Raw genomic sequence first — 23,917 nt, forward strand, 5'->3', positions numbered from 1 at the left:
CCCGGAATACTCTTCCCCAAAGCAGCAGCATGACTCATTCCCTCACCTCCTTAGGTCTCTGCTCATATGGCACCTCTTCCCAGAGCTCTTCCCCAAGTACCAAATACAAAATGGCAAAACCTCCCGTCTCTCTGCGCTTAACATCCTGAAAAAAGTATGTGTCCAAAACAGTGCCCACACAGTGCCTGACACATAGTGGATGCTCAAAAAAAGACTTGAACAGATGAATGAACAAACAAACGAATGAATACCTGGCGATTGGCAGGAGGTGGGGCCTGCTGGACTGCTGTGGGTGCTGCTGAAGGCGTGTAGATGCTATTGGTGGCCAGTGAGACTGTGGCCAGGGGTGGGGCATTCCCCTGGCACTGTTCCCGCTTGTGGGTCATAAATGCTGGCAGCGAGTTGAACTGCTTCTTACACTTCCCGCAGAGAAAGACATCCTCATCATCTAGGGGTCACATCCATACAGTAGCAGAGGGAGAGGAACAATGATAAAAGGGAAGATAAATGAGAGGGCATCACAATAAGAAACAGGACAAAACCTGCGGCTGGACCATAAGCATGGCAAACCTAACAGCAACCCATGACTCAGTGTGCGTGTAACAAATGTCAAGATTGTGCTTCCTGGGAGATTTCAAAACCACATAGGCACCTGCAGGAACATCCAGCCACAACTACCCAGGTATCAAAAAATCAGAAATCAAGAAATAGTAGAGTGGGTGCACTTCAAAGTTGAGATATTCGGAATCTTTATCCTGCCTGAGTTCGTTCACCAGTCCCCAAATGGCCTACATGACTTTCTATGTCTCTGCAGGCCCTGTTCTCTCTGCCAAGCTGCTTCTCTCAGAACAACTGATTCTGCAAGATTCTGCTCAAATGTCAGGAAGCCTTCCTAAAGCTAGTCACCACAGCTCCTCACATATCACACTTTTCCCAGCACCACCAGACTATGAGTCCCCTGAAAGGGAGGAAATAAGTCTGACTTACTATCAGAACTGCAATAATCCTGGCACATTTGTTGAATGAGTGGAAGACTAAATGAATGATTAGCTATAGCTGACACCACCCATTGAGGGTCTACCACAGGCCATGCACTATGCCAAGCACTTGACATGTTATGGCAGGAATGTCTATTTGTCATTCAGTATTTACTCTTCCTTCTTAGACAGTAATACAAACTTTAGTGGGAAACATGACCATCTCATTAAAGACTATATTTCCCAGCCTTTGCAGCTAAACATGTCATGTGACCAAATTCTGACCAATAGGACAAGGGCAACAGTATACTGTCCATGCAACTTCCTTTCTTTCTTTTTTTTTTTTTTCTTTTTTTAAAAGTAGGCTTCATGCCCAGTGGGGGCCTGAACCCAGGACCCTGAGATCAAGACCTGAGCTGAGATCAAGAGTCGGGCACTTAAGTGACTGAGGCACCCAAGCGCCCCTATGCAACTTCCTTTTAAAAGGAAGTTCTTTCTTCCCTTTGTGTTGGCTACAATGTGGAAATGAAAGTGAAAAGCTGGAGCAGGCAACATAGACTGCAGATAGAGGGCAACAGAACCAAAAGAAAAAAGGGTCTGAGTCTCACCATCCCCACCCCAAATGCACATCAGGACTTCATGTAACAGAGAAATAAACTTTCATCTGTACAAACCACAAGAAACTCACGTTTCTTATTTACAACTGCTGAAAGTAAATCCCAAGTGTCCTCACAAGGCTTCTACGAGGCAAGGCTATTATCCTCATTTTACAGATGTGGAAACTGGGGCACAGAGAAGCTAACCTACTTGTGTCCAAGGTCATAGAGCCAGGAACTATGGGAATAAGGATTCAAACCCAGGTGGGCATCTCTCTGTGCCCAGAATGGTTCCCAAGTATTCAAAACTGTTTGTGGAATGAATAAATACACAGATTCACACAGGGCTTTAAAGTTCCTTACTTTCTCTCTCTGTCTCAGGGGCCTGGCCCGTAAACTGGAGATTCATGCTCAGCCTGTTCTTTCCATAGAAGGGAGGCTGAGAAATAACTTCTGGGTCAAAGGTACAACCACTGCCAAGCTCCACTGCCTAGAGCTTCCCTATGTCACAATCCCCACGTTCACTAAATGATTGAGAAAGAGTGTCCTCATCGCTAAGCAGAGAAAAGCATGAGCCTGAAAATCCAGGCCGGGAGAGGGGAGAGGGTTCAGACACCAGAGGACATCCTGGGGACCACAGTAGGCAATTCATTCCCATACCCTCTCAGGAGCCCCACCTGTTTTTCACAGGGAGTTACTCACCCTTCCCACTGGTGAACCTGAGCAGATACTCACCCAGTGGCTGGATAGTAGGAGGTGCATTGACACTCTGGCCTGTTGGATCAGGGACTGCTCCTTGGCCATCCAACAATGACTGGACCGCCAGGACAGTCTGATTGTCCATTCCTGAAAAACAACAACAAAATGGTGTCTCTGACTTCACCCTTACAAGCCAGACCCAATGCAAGGCCTCTGTGGCAAAGACAGTTGGCCGTGCCCCGATGCACATCTCTCCTACTTCCACTGCAGTAGAACCCAACGTTTTTGGATGAAAATATGGCCCCACAATAAAGATCACACTTCCCAGCTGCTCTTGCAGCTACAGAATGTCTAAATTCTGGACAATGGGATATAAGGAAAGGTATTCTATGGCAGCATCTAGAAAGTTTTCTTAAAACTGCCTGGCACATGATGTCCTTCTCTTCCCCATCCTCCATCCTGCTTCCTAGAACAAGAATACAATAGTGAATAATCTAGCCACCATCCCAGATCATGAGGACAAGGGTGATACCCTAGGGATTGCAGGGCAAAAAGCTGGAAACGATCCTGGGCCTCTGGGAACCTTGTAGGACACAGCCACCCTTGTAGCTCTGGACCATCTTCCTCTGGACTCCCATATGAGAGAAATAAAGAAATAAACTACTAGCCTGTTTAAGCCACTACTAGATTGGGCTTCTCTCTTCCTCTTGGAGAGTCTGATCCTAAATCACATAGCCCCTCCACAAATCATGTTACCAAGTCCTCCCCACCCTATTCCACCCACCCCACAACAAATTTATTTGTGCACTTGGCCATCTTTGCTTCCTTTGTTTTCCAACATGTGCTTGTCTTTTCAGTTCCTCAGTAACCAGTGTAATCTGAATTGATGGTGGGGACACCCGTGAGAAGCCGAGTGCTTCCATGTTTTCCAATCCGTTGTCACTGCTGAGGTTCACGGTAGAACATTATCTAGCCATGTCCCCAGCTGGAGGACAGGTGTTCTCACATCGAAGTGGCCACCAAAGCACATTACCTCCCTCTCCAAAAAACCCAGAGGGTGCCTCCTTCTCTCTGTCCCCACAGCCAGTGCTCTGGTTCCAACCTCTCAGCTTTTACCTGGACACCTGCCCCAGCTTCTAAAGGCAATGCAAATTAGAACCATTAGTTCCTGCAGCCAAGGTGAATTCATATTTTCTCTCGTCACAATGCTTGCTGTGTCTTTCCTGAGACCAGCTCTTCCCTCCAACCCCTCCTACTCCCTCAGAAACCACTCTCCACCAACTGGTCCCTTGTTTCACAGCATGCCAGCAACCTTTCCTTCCCATCAACAGCTACACACGCTCAGGTCTCTCTAGAATGCCCTCTCTTGAACCTACATTCCTATCTCTCCTTCCTTCAACATCAAGCATCCCTCCATCTCCTCTGCCCACCTCCCAATACTCCTCCACCCACTTTGTGAGGCTCTGGCCCCCAGCATTCCACAAAAATCACCAAAGAAACCTGTCAGCATTGGATGTTCCTTCCTTGAAACACTCCCTTCTCCTGCTCTAGGATACCCCCCTCCTGGGTCTTCTCCCACCTTTGCTCACTCCTTCCCAGACTCCTTTGCTCTTTTCTGTCAGTCCCCTAAAGTTTCTATTTTGAAAGGTTCCTTCTGTCCGGATTCTCTCTCCTTCCCCTCTTACACTCTCCCTGGGTAGACTCACTCACCCCCATCTAGTTGTCCCCCAAATCTGGAGTCTCAAACCTGGGGTTTGCTCCCCTGGATGAACTTCAGTAAATCCATTTTATACAAGATTGTGAGTATATTAGCATTTGTATTCAAACCTGTACATGAGCATTCACAGCAGTTTTATTCATAATAGTAAAAAACTGGAAACTCAGATGTCCTTCAACGGGTGAATGGTTAAACAAACTGGTATATCCCACTGTGGAATATGACTCGGCAATAAAAAGGAACACACTATTGACATACACAATAACTTGGGTGACTCTCCAGGGAATTATAAGTGAAAAAAGCCAATCTCAAAGGTCATATACTATATGATTCCATTTACATAACATTCTTGAAAAGACAAAAATTTTAGAACTGAAGAACAGATCAGTGGTGGACAGACATCAGAGATGAGGGGAGAGGGGAAAGAGGTGGGTGTGGCTATAAATGGGCAACACCTGACAGTGAGGGAACTGTTCTGTATGCTGTGTTATAAAATAGTTTTACACAATGTTACATTGAGGGAAACTAGTAAAGAGTACATGGAATCTCTCTATATTATTTCTTACAACCACATGTGAATTTATGAAAAAAAAAAAAAAGAATGATTTCAAAAAAAATTTTTTTTTTTCAAAATAAAATATTTTATTTAAAAAATACTGCCTGAGAGTGCCTGGGTGGCTCAGCTGGTTAAGCGTCCGACTTCAGCTCAGGTGGTGCTCTCACAGTTTGGGAGTTGGAGCCGCACATTAGGCTCTGTGCTTTTTCTGATCCTGTCTCCCTCTCTCTGTGCCTCCCCCACTCACACATGCTCTTTCTCAAAAACAAACAAATATTTTAAAAACATAAGTATAAATATAAAAAATACTGCCTGTCAGGGTGCCTGGGTTGCTCAGTCAGTTGAGTGTCCGACTCCTGATTTCAGCTCAGAACATGATCCCAGGGTCATGGGATTGAGCCCCACATGGGGCTCCTCACTGAGTATGGAGCCTGCTTAAGATTCTCTCTCTCTCTCTCTCTCTCTCTCTCTCTGTCCCTCTTCCCTGCTTGCTCTTTCTCTGAAATAAAAAATAAAAAGTTTAAAAATAAATAAATAGGGGTCCCTGGGTGGCTCAGTTGGTTAAGCATCTGACTTTGGCTCAGGTCATAATCTCACAGTTTGTGGGTTCGAGCCCCGCACTGGGCTCTGTGCTGACAGCTCAGAGCCCGGAGCCTGCTTCTTAGATTCTGTGTCTCCCTCTCTCTCTACCCCTCCCCTACTCGCTCTCTCAAAAATAAATAAAGCTTAAAATTTTTTTTTAAATAAATAAGTAAATGAATAATACTGCCTGCCAGACACTTGATCTTAGCCAAAAGGCTGAGAAGCGATTCAGAACTATGGAGACAATCGAAAGATCGGTGATACCCAGAGGCTTACAGGGACACAAGATCTTTAAAGCAGTGAAAGTCCTCTGTGATGCCACTGTGATGACAGATATATGTTATTACACACTTGTCTACCAGAATGTGCACCACCAAGAGTGAACCTTAAGGGGCACCTGGGTGGCTCAGTGGGTTAAGCGTCCGACTTCGGCTCAGGTCATGATCTCGCAGTCCGTGGGTTCGAGCCCCGCGTCAGGCTCTGTGCTGACAGCTCAGAGCCTGTTTCAGATTCTGTGTCTCCCTCTTTCTCTGACCCTCCCCTGTTCATGCTCTCTGTCTCAAAAATAAATAAATGTTAAACAAAAAAAAAAAATTTTAAGAGTGAACCTTAAGACAAACCATGGACTTGGGTGATTACGATGGGTCAATGTGGATTCATCCTTGGCAGCAAATGTACCATTCTGACGAATTACGTGGAGAATGGGGGAGGCTAGTCATGTGTGAGATCAGAGGGTACACAGGAAATCTCTGTACCTGCCTCTCAACTTAGTTGTGAACCTAAGACTGCTAAAAATGAAAAAGGTTTTTTTTTTTTTTAAATACTGCCCATCTAAAATGGAAATCAAGCTAAATGTGTCACTCTCACCCCTCAATTTTCCCTCTTCCAATAATCCTCATAAGCAAGAACAGGTACCACCATTCACCCAGCCACAGCCCCTGGGGCACCCCTTCACTCTTTCCCCAACCTATTTCCCGGCCCTCTTCTCATTTCTAGTCCCTCAGCAAGTCTGGCCTATTCTGCTTCCACTGCCTCTCTCAGATCCACTTTCTTCCATCTGAGAGGCTGTCCCCCCTGCGGCCCAGGCCACCATCGGTTCTCAGCAGGACAACTGCAGCTACTTCACTCACCTCCCAGCTGCCACTCTGGCCCCCTCCAGTGTGTTCTCATAGCAGCCTGAGTGAACTTTATAAAACATACATCAGATTGTGTTGCTCCCCTGCTGAAAACCCTTTCTTGGTTCCACACTGATTCCAAGATAAAGTTCAGAAGTCTCATTTCTAGCTCCTCGTTCACACGAACTTCTGTGAATCCTAGAAGACCTCTCTTCCTCCCAGGGCTTTGCAAATGCAGTTCCTACTGTCTGGGTCACCTCTGGATCCCCACAGTTCTGCTGTCCTTGCCCAAGCCCAGCATGTACCACACTGTTCTAGGAACTGATTTTTCTTCTAATTTCCTCATCACTCAGTACATGAACAAATTCAAACATCTAGGACGTCCATGGAACCTAAAGAGAAAGTAGGCCTCACCCCATTCTGTTGGTCTCCCAGATCCTGACACTGACCCTGGCCCTCCACATCCATCACCCACATCAGCACTAAATGCCAGCTAAGATAATCTTTTATGGCTTAACTTTTCTATAATTCTAGAATTACAATATTTGCTTGTTCTATAATTTTTTTATGCCTCCTCCCTGCCCCCCACTGTGGGGCAGGAAATGTGTCTGGCTCAGTGAGTATTCTTGAATTAGAAACTCTCCAGATGGGGTGAGGGTTACCTACATTTTATGGTGAGAACTCTGATCCCCCAAGAAGTGAAGGGACATCATAGAGATCTCCTAAGGGGCTCAGTCTCAGCTACATACCACTCGTCGGGCCAACTTTCAGTCTGCACCCTAATTATGTGCACACTGATCTTATCACACCTCTCCAAGAACATTCACACCTCTCCAGTCTGTATCCCCCCCCCCCCCCCCCCCCGTATCTACTCTGCACCACTGCCCTGAAGCCACTAAGGCTCCTTCCCACCCACCCATGTCCAGGAGTGCATATGGAGGCCTTCAGTGTTTTCTGTCTCCAAAACCCACAGTTCCCTGGGTCTGAGACCCACCTCCATGTTAGGAACCTGCAAAGCACAGGACCATCAGTTGGTGCCCAGGGTTTATAGGTTTCCGTCTGAGGGCACTGTGTTCCAGCCAAGCACACCGTTGACACCCATATACTCATCGTTTCTTGGTCTGAGTTTATAAAATTCAGCACCCCAGCACAGTGCACAAAATAGGCACTTAGTGTTTGTTGCTTTGGGTCTGTGCGCACTAAGTCCTGGCCTTGCGCACAGGTAGCACCTATCCCTTCCAGGTCTGATTTTGAGACTATGTCAGGGAACGAGGCACAGTTGGCGCTCAAGGCAAGTTCTTCGTGGTCAGGACTCCTGGCTCGGCTGCTTCGGCCTCCAAGCCCCTCCCGCCCTCGCACCATTGTCCCCCCCGGGAGCGGCACCCTCCGTCGAGCTCTTCCAGGCCTGGCGGGTGCGCGGGCTCCCCGGCTGTTCCCTCCAGGAAATCCCTCCCGCGCCGGCCCGAGGCCCTCGCGGGTGGACGCTGTTCCTGTCCGAGGCCTCCCCCACGACCAAGGCCCCGGCCATGCCTCCCCGGCAGTTCTGCCCCGGTGCTCGCCCCCAGGGCGTTCCCTCCCGGCTCTTCCTGTCCCGTTGTCCCCCCAGCGCCGAGCCTCGGCTCCCGCGGCTGTTCTGCTCCGATGCCCCCGCCCCCCGCCACTGTGCCCTAGCTCTGCCGCTGTTCCGGTTCCGTTGCCCACCCCCCCCCGCCGGGCCTCGGCTCCCGCGGCTGTTCCCGTCCGTGCCCCTCCCGCCCCGCGGCTGTTCCGGTCCCGGCGCCCTCCGCCCCGCGGCCGCCGCGCGCCCTGGGCCGGGCGCTGCGAGGACGCGGCGGGAGGGGGTGCAACGTGGAACAGCCGCCTCCCCCGGCTCCGCCGCTGCTCACCCTCCAGGGCCTCGAAAATCGTCTGCGCCATCTTGGAGCCGCCGCCGTCTCCGGAGTCTCTGCGGGGCTACGTGAGCATTGTGGGAGCCGCGGCGGAATCAGGACCGCCAGGGGGCGCGCGGGAGTCGCCGCCGAGCCCCCTGTCCTTGAAACTCAGCCATGGCCCCTTCCCCTGGGGCCGCCTTGGTAACCCAGTCACTGGGGCATGTGGACCCCCATCCCTGTCTTACTTGAACCCGCAACTCTGCACACGGACCGCATCCCAGCCGCACACAGGGGACCTCCCAGTTGAGTATTAGATCCGTAATATTATCTGGACCTCCATCTCTGCCACAGTGGACTTGCCACCCCCACCCCTGCAAGTGAGACCCCCAATTTTGCAACATGGAACTTATATCCACCGCACAGAGTATCCCCCACCTGACCCGGACCACCCAGCTCTGTCACTAGGACCTCCACCTAACACAAGACCCCTGCCTCAGCTGTGCAACACTGATTCCCACCCCTTCTCATTTGCCTCAAACCACAGTGAGCCCCATCTCTGCCTATTGGGAGCCACCTGTCTCATGAAGTGTCTCCCATCTCAGCTTGGTCTTCATCTCCCATCATCGCAGATATTCACCCACGACTGTTGCTTAAACACCCATTTCCACCTTTTGGGAATGAACAGACCTCCATCCTGCCTCCTAGAGATTCCATTCTGTCAGTAAGCCCCCAATACCTACCTCAGGAACCTCCAGCCCAGCCTTGTAGAAAGCCTATCCAGGTGTTCCAGCGATTCCCCCTGTCCCTCCCTCCCCCCATCTCACGCCCCTCTCTCTTCCTTGTTCATGCTCCATCAGCCACTGAGGGCTTACTGTGCACCTAGTCCTATAATACCTCCAGGATGCAGTGTTCCTTTCCCATGGAGTTAGGGATGGAGGGAGCAGACAAACATTAAATCTTAAAAATTACTTAATAACAAGGTGTGATAGTGTTTCCAAAGGAGTATACTTGGGTCACAAGGAAGAGTTGGGGAGTGTGTGGCAGGGAGAGGAAACCAGAGAGGTGCCATCAATCATTCTCTCTCCTATGAATGTAGCCAAATCCTCCCACTGGACTACCATGGATCTGACTCTAAATGTTCTCATTGTTTTTGTTTTTGTGTTTTGTTTTTTGTTTTTTGTTTGTTTGGTTTTTTTTTTTTTTTTTACCTATTTTAGACTCATCTAAAGCAATAACCGTAAAAATCACAACTTTCATTTTCTGATATTCACTAAATAAATATATTAACTCCTAAAAGTAAAAAAAATATTTGTTCAAGAGTACTTTACCCTTGTGGAACATTACCAGCCACTGCTCCTGATAAGTTGCCTCACAGATCCTTTGTCTACACGCCCCCTCAAGGCTCATTTCTGCTGGTGAACTCCCCATCTTACCCAGAATACCACCCATCTCCCCCAGCACTACACCCCTTCCCCTTCCTATTCTCCCCTGCACAGCAAGCCCTGAGCAAATGTCCACCACAGAGAACCTACCCTTTTCCCAGATTGTATGCCTCACCTTCTTTCCTGGGAGCCTTGGAGACCTAGGGCCCTCCTCAAGCCCTAAACCCTCCTTCCCATTGACTCTCTAGCAGGAGTGAAGCCAGGCTTCCTCGTCCATGTCTTTCCTTTAACATCACCATTGATCCAATGGCCTTAGAGTCTCATTATCTCTCCCCTTCAAGAGCTTCTCAACATAACTGTTCTTTTAAACAATTATTTAAGTAATATATTAATACATGCACATTCATTTAATTAGAATTGACCCTTGAACATCATGGGGGGGGGGCACCAACCCTGAACACAGTTGAAAATTCTGTGTATAACTTTTGACTCCCCCAAAATCTAACTACTAATAGCCTACTATTGACCAATAACATAAACTGTTGGTTAGCAAATATTCTGTATGTTATATGTATTATATACTGTATTCTTACAATAAAGTAAACTAGAAAAAAAGAAAATGTTATTAAGAAAATCTTAAGGAAGAGGGGCACCTGGCTGGTCCAGTACATAGAACATGTGACTCTTGATCTCGGGCTTGTGAGTTTGAGCCTCACATCAGGTTTAGAGATTAGTTAAAAAATAAAACTAAGGGCTCCTGGGTGGCTCAGTCGGTTAAGTGTCTGACCCTCGATTTCAGTTCAGGTCATGATCTCACAGTTCATGAAATAAAGCCCCATGTTGGGCTCTAAGCTGACAGTGTGGAGCATGAGTGGGATTCTCCCTCCCTCTCTCTCTCTCTCTCTGCCTCTCCCCTGCTCACTCTCTCTCTCAAAATAAATAAATAAAAACTTTAAAAAAGTAAATCTTTAAAGGGGTGCCTTAGTCAGTACAGCATGCGACTCTTGATCTTGGGGTTGAGTTCCAGCCCTGAGGTGGGTGTAGAGATTACTTTAAAAAATAAAATCTTTAAAAAAATAATAAAAAATAAAATCTTACAAAAAGAGAGAGAAAATCATAAATAAGAGAAAAAATATTTACAGCACTGTACTGTGAGAAATCCACATAAAAGTGGACCTGCATAGTTCAAACCTGTGTTGTTCAAGGTTAACTATAATTTAAAATACTTACTATGTACGTATTGTGTTAGACATTGTTCTAGATGCTGGGGACACCGCCATGAATAAAAAGACAAAAATCCTTGCTTTCATGGAGTCATCGTCCAGCAGGCAAGATGGGCTGTAACAAGAAAAAAAAAGAGAGAGAGAAATGTTCTGTGACTCTCTCTCTCTCTCTCTTTCTCAGGGACACTCTGAGGAGGTGGACTTGAGAAATGAGATGGAGTCATATGGAGAAAAGGAAACACGCAGAGCTTATCAGCTCAATCATGTTGGGCAAAGGCAGACTCTGAGGCCAAAATGAAAGGAGGCCAAGGACTGTAAAGGGGCAACTGAGGATAAGTGAGGTATGGATACAAGAACATGAAAATGGAGAGACAGACAAGGCCAGCGTGAGGGTTGGGGTTTAGTTCTGAGCATGGTGGGAGGCACTGGACAGTAAAAGATTCCACCAACACAAGTCTTGGCAACTTTCCATACATTTTCATATATCCGGGTGCATATGCACATCGTTGATTTTTATCTGCTCTTCAGGCCTTTGCAAATGCTGTTCTCTCTTACCAAAATGCTATTCTTCCACCCTCATTGGGACACCACAAGCTTGCCTTTGTGCCCCCTCTAAAAAGCTTTCCCTGATCTGCCTAGATGGGATCCATCCCTCCCTTGCTGTTCCAGTTTCTCACAGTACCTGGTACTACTGCTGTCATGTGATGCTTTTCTTGGAAACCCCCAGTTTCTCCACCCCATCAAAAGGAGTTCTCTGAGCTGGGGAGGCACTTGATCCATTCTGGTTGGTTGGAACTCAAAGCTTGATGCAGAGTAACCTGTGAAATGCTCCTTACTTGACTACCTGACTGATATAACACCTGAATGAGCTTTCAGGGATGTTGAACCCATCTCCAGCAGGCTCCCCATTCAGGCTGCCCCCTGCTCTGAACTTTCTGCTCCTCGCCTTCATCTCTTCCTCCACCCAAATCTACCAGTCCTAGGTCCCATTTCCCTGGGACCAGCTGGTTGGCACTGAACTGAATCAAATCACAGCTTAGAGAGTCCTGGTATAAGTAACATAGTAATTCTAGGTATGGAGCCAAGCAGGGAGGAGGGAAAGTTTGGGAAACTTCCAGTGTTGCTCTCCACAATGAGTGCTCCAACCATCCCAGAAAAGTAAACTTTCTCCGTGGGGAGGAGAGACATCATGAGCAGCTTAAACCAGATTCCTAGCTGCAAGGGAAAGGAAATTAGGACACACATAGCAGTACTGGGCCCTGACATCTTGTTCATTGTTATCGGTAGGAGATAGCAAGACATGGTAGTTGCTATGGGCTGAATTGGGTCTCCCAAGAATTCATATGTTGACATTCTAACCCCCTAGTACCTCAGAATGTGACTATATTTAGAGATAGGGCCCTTAAAGAAGTAACTAAGATTAAACGAGGTTATGTATCATATAGGTAGGTCCTAATCCAACATGTCCTTATAAAAAGAGGAAATTTGGACACAGGTACATACAGAGGGAAGACTATGTGAAGACACAACAAGACAGCCACCTATAAACGTTATCTAACATTGCCACTATTTTCAGAGGATTAACTGAATAAACCAGTCCACCATTACTGGAAAGAAAGAAAGAAAGAAAGAAAGAAAGAAAGAAAGAAAGAAAGAAAGAAAGAAAGAAAGAAAGAAAGAGAAAGAAAGAAAGAAAGAAAGAAAGAAAGAAAGAAAGAAAGAAAGAAAGAGGAAGAAAGAAAAAGAAAGAAAGAGAGAAAAGAAACAAAATCCAGTTTCAGTGATAAAATAGGCCAAGTATAATTCCTCCTTTACTAACCTCTGACACCATCTTCTGACACTGACTCAGGCAATAATATCCCAGATAAATACCACGTGGCCCAAGTACCACATATGGCACCTTCACAAGCCATAGCCACCACTCAATGTGTAGCTGTTATCCAATGACAACTCCATATAGTAACATACATACATTTTACCCACCAGTGCTCTGGGAGATGTCAACCCCAAACTGTATTGCTTCAACAAGCATATGTTGGACACCCACCATGTGCTAAGTACTGGGGTTACAGCGGAAAACAAGACCGCCAAAGTTTCTGCTGTCATGGAATTTACAACCTGGTAGGGACAATGGACGATGGACTTGTAGCAAACAAATAATTTCAAAGAGTGAAGAGTTAATATGAAGAAAATAAAAGGGAGGGCAGTGCTACTTTTAGATGGGGCATCTAGGAAGCCCTCTCTGAAGAGGCGGCATTTGATCTGAAACCTGACGTTTGTGAAGGAGCCCGCCATGGGCAGAACTGGGGGTGATGCATACCAGTCAGGGAAATAGCAAGTTCAAAGGCGCTGAGACAGCAGCATTCTTGGCATGCTCAAGGAATGGCACCCTTACCAGTTTTGCTGGAGATGAGTGAGGGGGCAAGTGACAGGATATGAGGTTAGAGAAGGAAGCAGGGGCCAGATTATACAGTCTTCTCCTGTGAGTTGTGGGAAGGAGTTTGGATTTGAAGAATAAACGGAAGCCTTTGAGATGCCATATGATTTATGCTCTGACAAGTTTGCTATGATCACTGTTATCCAATCAGAACTGTCATGTGTAAAGGTGAGGTCTGGCTCCTCCCAGGGTCACTATCCCAATACTAGGGAGGGCAGCTCCTCTTTCAAGAAACCTCCTTGAAAACTCACGCCCACCTACTTCCAACCACGGTCTACAGTCTATCTGGTGGGACAAATACGGGCTCTGGATTCTGGCCCCCTTAGGGCCTGTCGGGCGGAGCCCATTTGTGATTGGTTACAAGCTCTCCCACTCTTCCAATCAGACGCTACTCGGGAGGAGTGCCAACATCCCGTTCTCCATGCGAGATGAGTGGGCCATTTGATTGGCTCTTCCCCTAAGAGTGACAGCAGACAGAGCCTATGGGTGCAAAGGCACGGCTCCTCCGCCCCGCGCTTCCAAGGTGTGCCGACGGACCCTTCCAGTGCTGGTCCTGCTGCTTGCCCTGTCTCGTCGTCCCTATGGCCGTCCCGCCGCAGCTACGGGCTCTGCTCCTTGCGGTCAACGCACTGTTGCGCAAGCGCCGCTACCACGCTGCGTTGGCCATGGTTAAGGGCTTCCGGAACGGGGCAGTGTGAGTGGGGCTGTCGGGCCGGGCCCGGGCTGAAGGGTGGGTCCGGCTGGGGTCGGAGGAGTGGATTCTGGGCCCACCGCAACGCCGTGTGCCCTTGAGCAGCCTCCCTAGGCCTCGGTCCACCGAGGTGTCCAGCACGGTGGGCGCTGGATTTGGGGTTCCGTGAGCCTTCTGAGCTGGGGCTCCCATTAAGCTGTTTTGGGGCTCTACATGCTTTGCAACCTGGCCCACTTGCCTTGACCACCTCCCACGCCAGCCCTTGTATCCTCTCGTTTGGCCCACCCCTCCCCACACCACCCCCCATACCCCGCTATGTGTCCTTGGGTCTGCCTGGCTTCAGCAGTCCCATCTGCACAGTGAGAAGTGGCCACTGGCCTCTAGCAGGCCAGCGGTGCCTTCTGCCTATGCTCCCACCATTAAGGAGCCCATGGGCTCGTATCCCACTTCTCACTTCTTATCTGTATGACTCTAGCGCCAAGTCCCCATCCTGCCCAGGGAACTCCTAAGGCATAAGCCTGAGGAGTGAGAACAACTGTGAAAGAACCTGCAGATATTTGCTCGACATTAAATTGATTCCACCCTGGCCATCAGATCTGCTGGAAAGGAGGTCTTGGGTTCATTTTACCTGGCTGGTAACTGGAGGGGAGCTCCCCCTCCTTTAAAACTCATGCATAACTGTTGTCATTTATTGAGAGTGTACTGTGCCAGAACTGGGGACACAACAGAAAAAACCAAAGATTTGTTCTCCTGGAGTTGGCATGCTAGTGGCATCATGGCATGGTGGTGAGACTGCCTTTGTTCAAATCTTGGTGCCACCGACCTGTGTGATCTGGAGCAAGTCATTTAGCCTCTCTAAGCCTCAATTTCTATAAAATGGGGACGATAATAATACTTACATCATACTGTCAGAGGATTGAATCAGTGTATGTGAAATGCTCAGCACAGTGCCTGGTATATATATCTGTTGGCTGGTGTGTGTGTGTGTGTGTGTGTGTGTGTGTGTGTGTGTGTGTGCGTGTGCGTAAACAAGGACGTCTGCCTAGATCACACTGTCACCTTTTCAGGTCTCTGCTTAAGTGTCACCTTCTCAATAAGGTCATCTCTGAACTCCTCACTTCCTCCCATACTTAAGTTTTCTCCATACTACTTGTCACCATCTGACACTAAGTTCACCTATGTATCCTGTTTTTATATTCTGTCTTTCTCACTAGAAAGTGGGCTTCATAGGGACAGAAATATTTATCTACTTTGTTCCTTGGTGTATTCCTAGTACATGGTGCATAGGATACTCTCAAACATTTTCTGAATGCATGTACAAGTGTACAGGGTAGGAATTGCAATTGTCCCCATTTTCCAAATGAGAAGACTAGCTCAGAAAGGTAAACTCATTACTTATGGTCACATCACTTGGCCAGTGTCACAGCCAGGATTCAAACACAGAGATGCCTGATCCCAATGCCAGGCTCTTGGCTTCTCTGGAAACCCAGAGTCAGGTGGAATTGGTACCTGTTGGGCCTGAAGGTTTTATCAGCCATGCTGAGGTGTGACTAAGATGGGATAATATAAGTGGCCCTTTGCTAAGTTATTCTCAGGACAAAGCAGCAATGGGCATTGCCCAATGCTAGCTTTGTGTATATACTTTCAACCCAGTTGTTCCTGTTGTCTCAGCCTTCCCAGCCAGGGCAGGCACTTGCTAAGATCAGGCCCTTCTCAGGCCTAGTTCCTTTATTTCAAAGCTGGGTGCCTTCATCTCTTCTGGCCTCAGTTTCCTTCTCTGTAAAATGGAAACAGCCTCACTCAAACGGAGTGATCTAAGGCAGTGATCCCATTACTGTTTAGTGCTAAGGCACCATGTCCACCTGTAAGGACCAAGAGTTCAAGGTCCTAATGAGATTCATCATTAAAGTACCATGGCAGTGCCCGGAATGCTTTACAGAGGAGGTGATGGTGATATTTTGAAGGCCGAGTTAGAATTTTCCAGGAGGAGAAGGGCATCCCAACCAGAGGGAATGGTTTGAACAAAGGCCTGGAGGGGGAAAAGAATATGCGGTTTGTGCAGAGACGCTATCCATTCAGGGAGGCAATCTTGGACGACTAAGACATATAAGCTTTGTAAAATTGAACTCGCTGTGATTTCTACTCTTCAATATGTCAGTGTGCATCTCTAAAAATTAGAGCATTTTCCTATATGGCTAATTATCATGATTATACTTAATAAATTAATAATAATCTATAGTGTTGACTACTGTCCAGTTAATAGTCAAATTGTCCTGGCTGTCCCCTAAATGTCCTCCCTAAATGTTAGTTTGCTGAGACCAGGCTCTTCCTGGACATCATGTTGAACCTGTCATTATGTCCTGTAAGTCCTTTCAAACCCCAGGCACCCCCCTTTTTCAGGACATAGAGTAATCCTGTGAATGATAGTAACTGGCTCCCACCTGAGTTTGAGAGCTTTGGGAATGAGGCCTGGCAGATATACGGAGGTGGGGGCACTATTCCACTTATGTCTGGGGTATAAGCAAGGGCCCTTTTCACCCTGGTGAGCTGGAGGAGGCTGAGGGCCTCTTTGTTCAAGGGAAAGAGACATGGCTTTGGATGAGGTGTGCCAGAGAGCTTGCTGTGGCCAAGATGGGGGCCCTGCCCACTGCCAGGCAGGAGACAAGATAAGCAATTCAGCATGGCCATCGCAACAATAACACTGGCTTCAACTTGTTAACATTTACTAATTTAATTTATATATATGTATATATATTTTAATTTTTAATGTTTATTAATTTTTGGAGAGAGAGAGAGAGAGAGAGAGTGAACAGGGGAGGAGCAGAGAGATAGGGGGACAGAATCAGAAGCAGGCTTCAGGCTCTGAGCTGTCAGCACAGAGCCTGACGTGGGGCTTGAACTCACAAGCTGCAGGATCATGACCTGAGCTGAAGTCGGACGCTTAACCGACTGAGCCACCCAGGTACCCCTATATTTTAAAAATTAGGTAACGTTAGGGGTGCCTGTCTGGTTCAGTTGGTAGAGCATAAGACTCTTGATCTTGGGGTTGTAAGTTCGAGCCCCGCACTGGGTGTAGGGATCACTTAATAGTAAAATCTTTTTTAAAAATTAGGTAACTTTCGGGGCGCCTTGGTGGCTCAGTCGGTTAAGAGTCCAACTCTTAGTTTCGGCTCAGGTCATGATCTCACGGTGTGTGAATTCGAACCCCGCATCGGGCTCCATGCTGACAGCACAGAGCCTGCTTGGGATTCTCTCTCTCTCTCCCTCTCTCTCTGCCCCTCCCCCACTCACTCTGTCTGTCTCTCTCTCAAAAAAACAAATAAAACTTAAAAAAAATGTTTTTTTAATTACGTAACTTTCAGAAAAGGCATAAAAAATTCGATGCTATGCCTAGCTGGCTCAGTCAGTAGAGCATGAGACTCTTGGTCTCAGGGTTGTGAATTCAAGACCCACATTGGGCGTGGAGCCTACTTAAAAAAAAAGGTAGATGCTATGAAGGCCTGCTCACCCCATTCTTCTATCACTCAGTCTCCCTCCCTGGAGGTGACACCTATATCCAGTCTCATGTCTCCCTCCAGAAGTATTCTCTGCATGTACAAACAAATACATATATTTCCCCCACACACATTTAAGACAAGTTTTCTTTTTTATTTTACTATTTAAAAAATATTTTTATGTATATTTGAGAGCGCAGGCAGGGGAGGGGAAGGGAGAGGGGAGCAGGAGATCTGAAGTGGAGTCTATGCTGACAGCAGCTAGCCCAGTGTGGGGCTTGAACTCAGGAATCACGAGATCGTGACCTGATCTGAAGTTAGATGCTCAACCAACTGAGCCACCCAGGTGCCCCAAGACAAGTTTTATTTTGAAATAATTTTAGATTTATGGAAGAATTACCTCGTTTGATGCAACTTTATATTTTACACATCTTGCTTTAATATATCCTGCAGTGCACATAAAGCTGCCTCCATCTTTTACATCTGTGTAGTATTCCACTCAGTGGTGGGACCATTGTTTATTTATCCAGAAGCTCCCTGTGGATGGACATGGGTTCGCTTCCAGTCTTTTGCTGTTTCTAACAAGCCTGTGGTGAACAGTCACAGATACTCATATGACAATATGTAGTCATGGTCATTGTGCCAAGGATTTTTAGACCTTGTAGCTTGGTAAGATCAGGGCCTGGCAGCTGGAGAACTTGGTGGGATAAGAGGGAGTCCAGTCAAGAACAAGAAGGAAGAGACTAGAACGTTCACATGTGCTATGTCCTTAACTGCCAGAAGCAAGTCTGAGATGGAGAATACTTTTTACTGATGGGAGAAGAGAGGCTCAGAGAGGTTAAGTAACTTATCCAAGTTCACACAGTAAAACGTGGCAGGGCTTTGGCACCAAATACTACAGTATTTCCTTTTTACTACCCACTTGAATATAGTTAAAACAGAGGGGGGACCTCGCTGGCTCAGTGAGTGGAACATGCAACTCCAATCTTGGGGTTGTGAGTTTGAGCCCCCTGTTGGGTGTGATTGTTTTTTTTTTTTTTTTTTCAACGTTTTTAATTTATTTTTGGGACAGAGAGAGACAGAGCATGAACGGGGGAGGGGCAGAGAGAGAGGGAGACACAGAATCGGAAACAGGCTCCAGGCTCCGAGCCATCAGCCCAGAGCCCGACGCGGGGCTCGAACTCACAGACCGCGAGATCGTGACCTGGCTGAAGTCGGACGCTTAACCGACTGCGCCACCCAGGCGCCCCTGGGTGTGATTGTTTAAAAATAAAATCTTTAAAAAATAAATGAAAAACAATGAGGATGAAAGTATTCATGTTCACACAATCCCCAGTGCTCAAATGAAGAAGTACAAGGAGGGTCAGGGGAAGAGGTTTGAGTTTTAAAAAGAGGCCTTGGGGCGCCTGGGTGGCTCAGTCGGTTAAGCGTCCGACTTCAGCTCAGGTCACGATCTCACGGTCCGTGAGTTCGAGCCCCGCGTCAGGCTCTGGGCTGATGGCTCAGAGCCTGGAGCCTGCTTCCGATTCTGTGTCTCCCTCTCTCTCTGCCCCTCCCCCATTCATGCTCTGTCTCTCTCTGTCTCAAAAATAAAAAATAAACGTTAAAAAAAAAAAAAATTAAAAAAAAAAAAAGAGGCCTTTATGTAACTTAAAATTTATTTTGGCATGCCTGGCTGGCTCAGTACATAGCACGTGTGTCTCTTGATCTCAGGGTCATGGGCTCAAGAAGCCCCACACTGGGCATGGAGCCTACTTTAAAAAAAAAATTTTATTCCAATTGCTTTAATTTTAAAAGCAATGCTTAATCATTATAGATCATTTTGGAAGTATAGAAAAGTTAAAAGATAAAAGTAAATTTGCATACTTCTCCAGCTCTGGGGACATTGCTAACATTGTGGCATATTTTTTTCCAGTGTTTTTTATTTTTTAAATCCAGTTTTACAAAGCTCAGGTCCTCCTGTCTATAATAGTTGGAAAGAGGTGTATTTTGAACAGGTAGAAGGAATTATATTACTCAGCAACTATTTTAGGGAACTTATTAACTTTAAGATAAACCAAGCTAAAGATAGAACCTTCTAGAAATTACCTTCCCTCACAGATAATTAAAGGTTGTTCCAGAATCAGTCAGCCATCATGTACTAAGCACATGCTATATGTTAAGTACCACGCAAGGTGCTGGGGACTCTGTGGAGGACAAATCACAGTCCCTCGCGAAGCCCACAGTCTAGTGGAAGAAAGAGATAATTAGAATAGAATAAGTAGTTATGAGAAATTGAATCATTAACCCAGGAGTATAGAGTACCACAGAGAGGCTTGGGGCTCTGTGGCAATGCAAATATTACCCTAACCTAGGCTGTTGTGTAAGAAGCCTCCACAGAGGCCCCAGCTGAGACTGGAGAGCTGAGGAAGCAGTGGCTACGTGAGGAGTAAAGGACAGTCTAGGCAGAGGGAACAGCCTGCCCAGAGGCAGGGGAGAAACTGGCAGTCCAAAGACCTATAGGAAGGCCAGGGGGGGTTGGATGGAGCAGGAGAAGTAGGGGGCAAGAGGTAGGAGAAGTAAGCAGGGGCCACATCTTGCATCACTTTCAAGGCTGTGGGAAGAGTCCAGATTTTATTCTGTGAGTAGGGGAAATGTATTGGCGGCTTTTAAATTGGGATGTGATATGATTTATGCTTTAAAAAAAATGAGTCTGGCTGCAATGGTAAGTCAGTGTGGAACCGAGGGAGCAACTCCACACAGCCAGTTGGGTGAGGCTGGTGGAGGCCTTTGACACACATGGTCCCCTTTCATTGGAATTATAACCAGCCCTCTAGGCTGACATCCCCTTTTACTGTTAGGCAAACTGAGGCTCAGAGAAGTTAAATAACAAGCCCGAGGCCACACTACCAAGAAGGTGTTAGGACTGGGATTCGAACCCATATCTAACTTGAACCCAGATCTAACTTGAAAGCCAGCATTATCTCCCCTTCCAGGACGATGTTAGGATTAAGCTTGGAGAGGGGGCGAGGAGTCAGATTGCCCAGGGAGACTCTGTGAGGCAGTGACGCCATAGTAACTGTTTCCTTTCATTTCTGCAGCTACGGAGTCAAAATCCGGGCCCCTCACGCGCTGGTCATGACCTTTCTCTTCCGGAGTGGCAGGTACCCACCCCCTCCTCAAACTGGGAGAGAGTATGTTCAGCCCTCAGTACCAGGACGGTTGCACTAGCTTCCTAGCTAGGTCTAGCCTATCCCCCATCACCACCATCTCAAGTACGAGTCTGATCTATTATTGCTGCTCAAAAACTCCCCCGGCTCCCACGATCCTCCAGAGAAGCCCAACTTCCTTCCTTAAAAGCCCCTCTGCAACTAACCACGAGGAGCACTGGGTGATGTATGGGATTGTTGAATCACTACATTGTACACCTGAAATGAAGATAACAGTGTATATTAAGTATACTGATAACTTAAAAAAACTTTAAGATAACTTTAAAAAAAAGGCCCCCTGCTGCCTGGTCTCAGCTGCATCCCCACACTGTTCTCCTACATCCAGCCTGCAGTGCCCTTGGCACATAGGACTCGCTGCCATGCCACATGTGGTCCCACCTCCACTCGTTTACCTATACAACACCCCCTGCCGGGCATGCTCTTTCCTCTTCTGCCCTACTTTTATTTCCTTCCTGGCAACCAATACCAATTTTATGAGGGTTACTTCCTTGGGAAAACTGTCCATGACCTCTCTTACTCAAACTTCTTGGTTTTCCTCCAACCCCCGTGACTTTCCCCTCATTGCACTTCTCAGAAACTACTCTGTGGCCTCGTTTTTAATGCTGAGATTTATTTGGCCATGGGTCCTCCTTGGGTGAACCATTGCTTTTTTCTTTTTAAAGTTTATTTATTTATTTATTTATTTTTTTTTTTTTAACGTTTATTTATTTTTGAGACAGAGAGAGACAGAGCATGAATGGGGGAGGGTCAGAGAGAGAGGGAGACACAGAATCTGAAGCAGGCTCCAGGCTCTGAGCTGTCAGCACAGAGCCCGATGCGGGGCTCGAACTCACGGACCGCGAGATCGTGACCTGAGCCGAAGTCGGACGCCTAACCGACTGAGCCACCCAGGCGCCCCTTTATTTATTTATTTTGAGAGAGAGAGAGGGAGCGCGCATGAGCGGGGGAGAGGCAGAGAGAGAGGGAGGGAGAGAGAGAATCCTAAGCAGGCTCCATGCTCTCAGCGCAGAGCCCAATGTGGGGCTCAAACTCATAAACCGTGATATCTTGACCTGAGCCGAAACTAGGAGTCAGACACTTAGCTAACTAAGCGTCTGGCCTGGTTTGTTTTTTTTAACTTTTTTTTTTTTAACATTTATTTTTTGAGACAGAGAGAGACAGAGCATGAACAGGGGAGGGTCAGAGAGAGGGAGACACAGAATCTGAAACAGGCTCCAGGCTCTGAGCTGTCAGCACAGAGCCCGACTCGGGGGTTGAACTCACTGACCGTGAGATCATGACCTGAGCTGAAGTCGGCCACTTAACCGACTGAGCCACCCAGGCGCCCCTGTGGCCTGGTTTTTAATGTATGTAGCTTCACCTAGAGCTTATAAGAAGTACACATGGACAGCCTATTGGCCAAATCCAGCTCACAAGATTTTCCCTTTTTGTATTTTTTTAGGGTTGCTCTTTTCTTTCTTTTTTTAAGTAAGCTCTATACCCATCATGGGGCTCGAATTCACACCTCTTGTATTTTTGCTTTATTTATTGATTCGCTGATTTTAGTTTTGGTTTTTGCCCTCCGTTTTCTTAAAATTTAACTCATTCTTTCAAACAGTAAATATTTATTGAACATCTACTATGTGCCAGACACCATTTTAGGTGCTAGGGATAGAGGAGCGAACAAAGCAGTCAGTGATCAAGAGGAACAATGCTGGTGGCCCAGACATTGGTGGTGGCAGTGTAGGTGAGAGGTAAGTGGTCAGACTCTCGAAACATTTTGAAGGCAAGATTAGTACCAACACTTGATAACTGGGAAATCCAGCTTTCTTGCATTAATGCCTGGCTGGCACAGTCACTATAGCATGTGACTCTTGATCTCGAGGTCATGAGTTTCAGCCCCATGTTGGGCATAGAGTTTACTCAAAAAAAAAAAAAAAAAAGATTAAGAACTGGCAACACGGGGCTTGTGTTCCTGTGAGGCGAGAGCCAGCTGACTCCTGGCTGTCCCCACTCACCTGGCCGATTTCCACAGGTTCCAGTTGACCCACTTCAAGGTCCTCATCTAGCCTCGAGAGAACTTGGTTGGTTGTGTCATCCTTGAATTGACTCCCAGAGTACACTCTGCCCTTGTCCTTGTGTTCTCCTCACTGCCCCCTAGTGACTTAATTTTAAAAGATAAATAGAATCCTTTCCCTACTTAAATGTGTACTTTTCTCAGGATAAAGACAGAAGAGCATGGCCCTTCCTCTCCCCACATCATTTCCCCCCATATTCTTTGCTCAGGCCTTGATGGCTTCTCTCTGTCCCTTTACTCCTTACTCTCTGTCCCTCCTCCAAACCTTTGCATGTGCTGATCCCTCTGCCTGGATGCAAGTCCTCTCCCCTCTCGACTTCATTGACACCTCATCAGTCCTTCAGATCCCAGGATCATCTCTGGTCAAGGTCGAAATTTGACCCTTGCTTCGTGATTATTTATGTTCTCCCTTTAGATCATATATCTTATGAAGGCAGCAAGCACTTTCCCTCAGAATCGTTTCCCCAGCTCCAGTACATAGTAGGCTCTCCCTTACTCTCTCATTCATGTCTTCACAGCTCACTCCAAAAAAACACGTATTGAGTACCTACTATGTGCCAGGCTCTATTCAGATGTAGACACCACTCTTCAGTAGCTTGCACTGGAGTGGGGTGGGAGTAGGGAGAAATAATAAACAAGCATATAAGTGTCAGCTGGTGTAAGAGCTGTGAAGGAAAAGAGGACAGGATATGATGGGCATTCTTTTGAGTCGGGTGGTCAGGCAAGGGCCCTCTGAGGAAGTGGCATGGAGTCAAGGCCTGAATCCAATGGGACAGCAGCCCCCAGGACATGGAAGCTAGAGGCCTGGGGCTGAAAGAGCAGTGGCCGTGAGCTCCTCGCCTGGTTCACATTTGCACGCCCAGTGAGTGAACGTGGAACAGTGGGCCTGTGCTCATGGGGGCTCCCTGTGTTTGTGCAGCCTCCAGGAGAAGCTGCGGGCCATCCTGCAGGCCACGTACACCCACTCCCGGAACCTGGCCTGCTTTGTGTTCGCCTATAAGGGGCTCTGTGCCCTGCAGTCCCACGTGCAGGGCGAGACCTACCAGGTGCACTCGTTCCTGGCTGCCTTCATCGGGGCCTTGCTGGTGTTTAGAGATAACAGTAACATCAACAGTCAGGTAAAGACCCTGCCCCAGGATAGGGGTTGGGCTGCGGGTGGGGTGGGGGGTGGGAGGGATGTGGTCCAGGTAGAGGTCAAAGAGGTAGAGGTCCAAGGGTCTGTAATTCACCAGTCCCTGTGTGACCTTGGGAAGGTCACTTTCTCCTCAGTTTCCTTATCTGTAAACCAAGCAAGCGGCTTGCTGAAATTCCA

General features: G+C 47.3%; 2 protein-coding genes across 10 annotated transcripts in view; one reads left to right on the top strand and one right to left on the bottom strand.

The window, feature by feature from the left end:
* The window catches only part of ZNF341 (zinc finger protein 341), a 51,924-nt gene extending 43,691 nt beyond the window's left edge, over positions 1-8,233 (bottom strand). For 2 of the 3 annotated variants that reach the window (XM_019458758.2, XM_053890338.1), the window contains exons 1-3: positions 8,129-8,233; positions 2,309-2,419; positions 252-448 (exon numbers count right to left, since the gene is read on the bottom strand). In XM_019458758.2, coding sequence (XP_019314303.1) covers positions 252-448; positions 2,309-2,419; positions 8,129-8,159 — 339 coding nt within the window. In that variant the 5' untranslated portion in view covers positions 8,160-8,233. The remainder of the gene's footprint in view (positions 1-251; positions 449-2,308; positions 2,420-8,128) is intronic. The other variant, XM_053890339.1, reaches the window with a different exon arrangement.
* A 5,439-nt stretch (positions 8,234-13,672) lies between these two features.
* The window catches only part of PXMP4 (peroxisomal membrane protein 4), a 32,660-nt gene continuing 22,415 nt past the window's right edge, over positions 13,673-23,917 (top strand). For 3 of the 7 annotated variants that reach the window (XM_053890341.1, XM_019458767.2, XM_019458768.2), the window contains exons 1-2: positions 13,673-13,849; positions 20,421-20,483. In XM_053890341.1, coding sequence (XP_053746316.1) covers positions 13,737-13,849; positions 20,421-20,483 — 176 coding nt within the window. In that variant the 5' untranslated portion in view covers positions 13,673-13,736. Of the gene's footprint in view, positions 13,850-20,420; positions 20,484-23,524; positions 23,724-23,917 lie in introns of all 7 variants that reach the window. The other 4 variants (XM_053890340.1, XM_019458766.2, XM_019458765.2 and 1 more) reach the window with 4 other exon arrangements.

The sequence above is a fragment of the Panthera pardus genome, unplaced genomic scaffold (genome assembly GCF_024362965.1).
Source record: "Panthera pardus isolate Hobbes unplaced genomic scaffold, ASM2436296v1 HiC_scaffold_25, whole genome shotgun sequence".
Classification (NCBI taxonomy): Eukaryota; Metazoa; Chordata; class Mammalia; order Carnivora; family Felidae; genus Panthera; species Panthera pardus.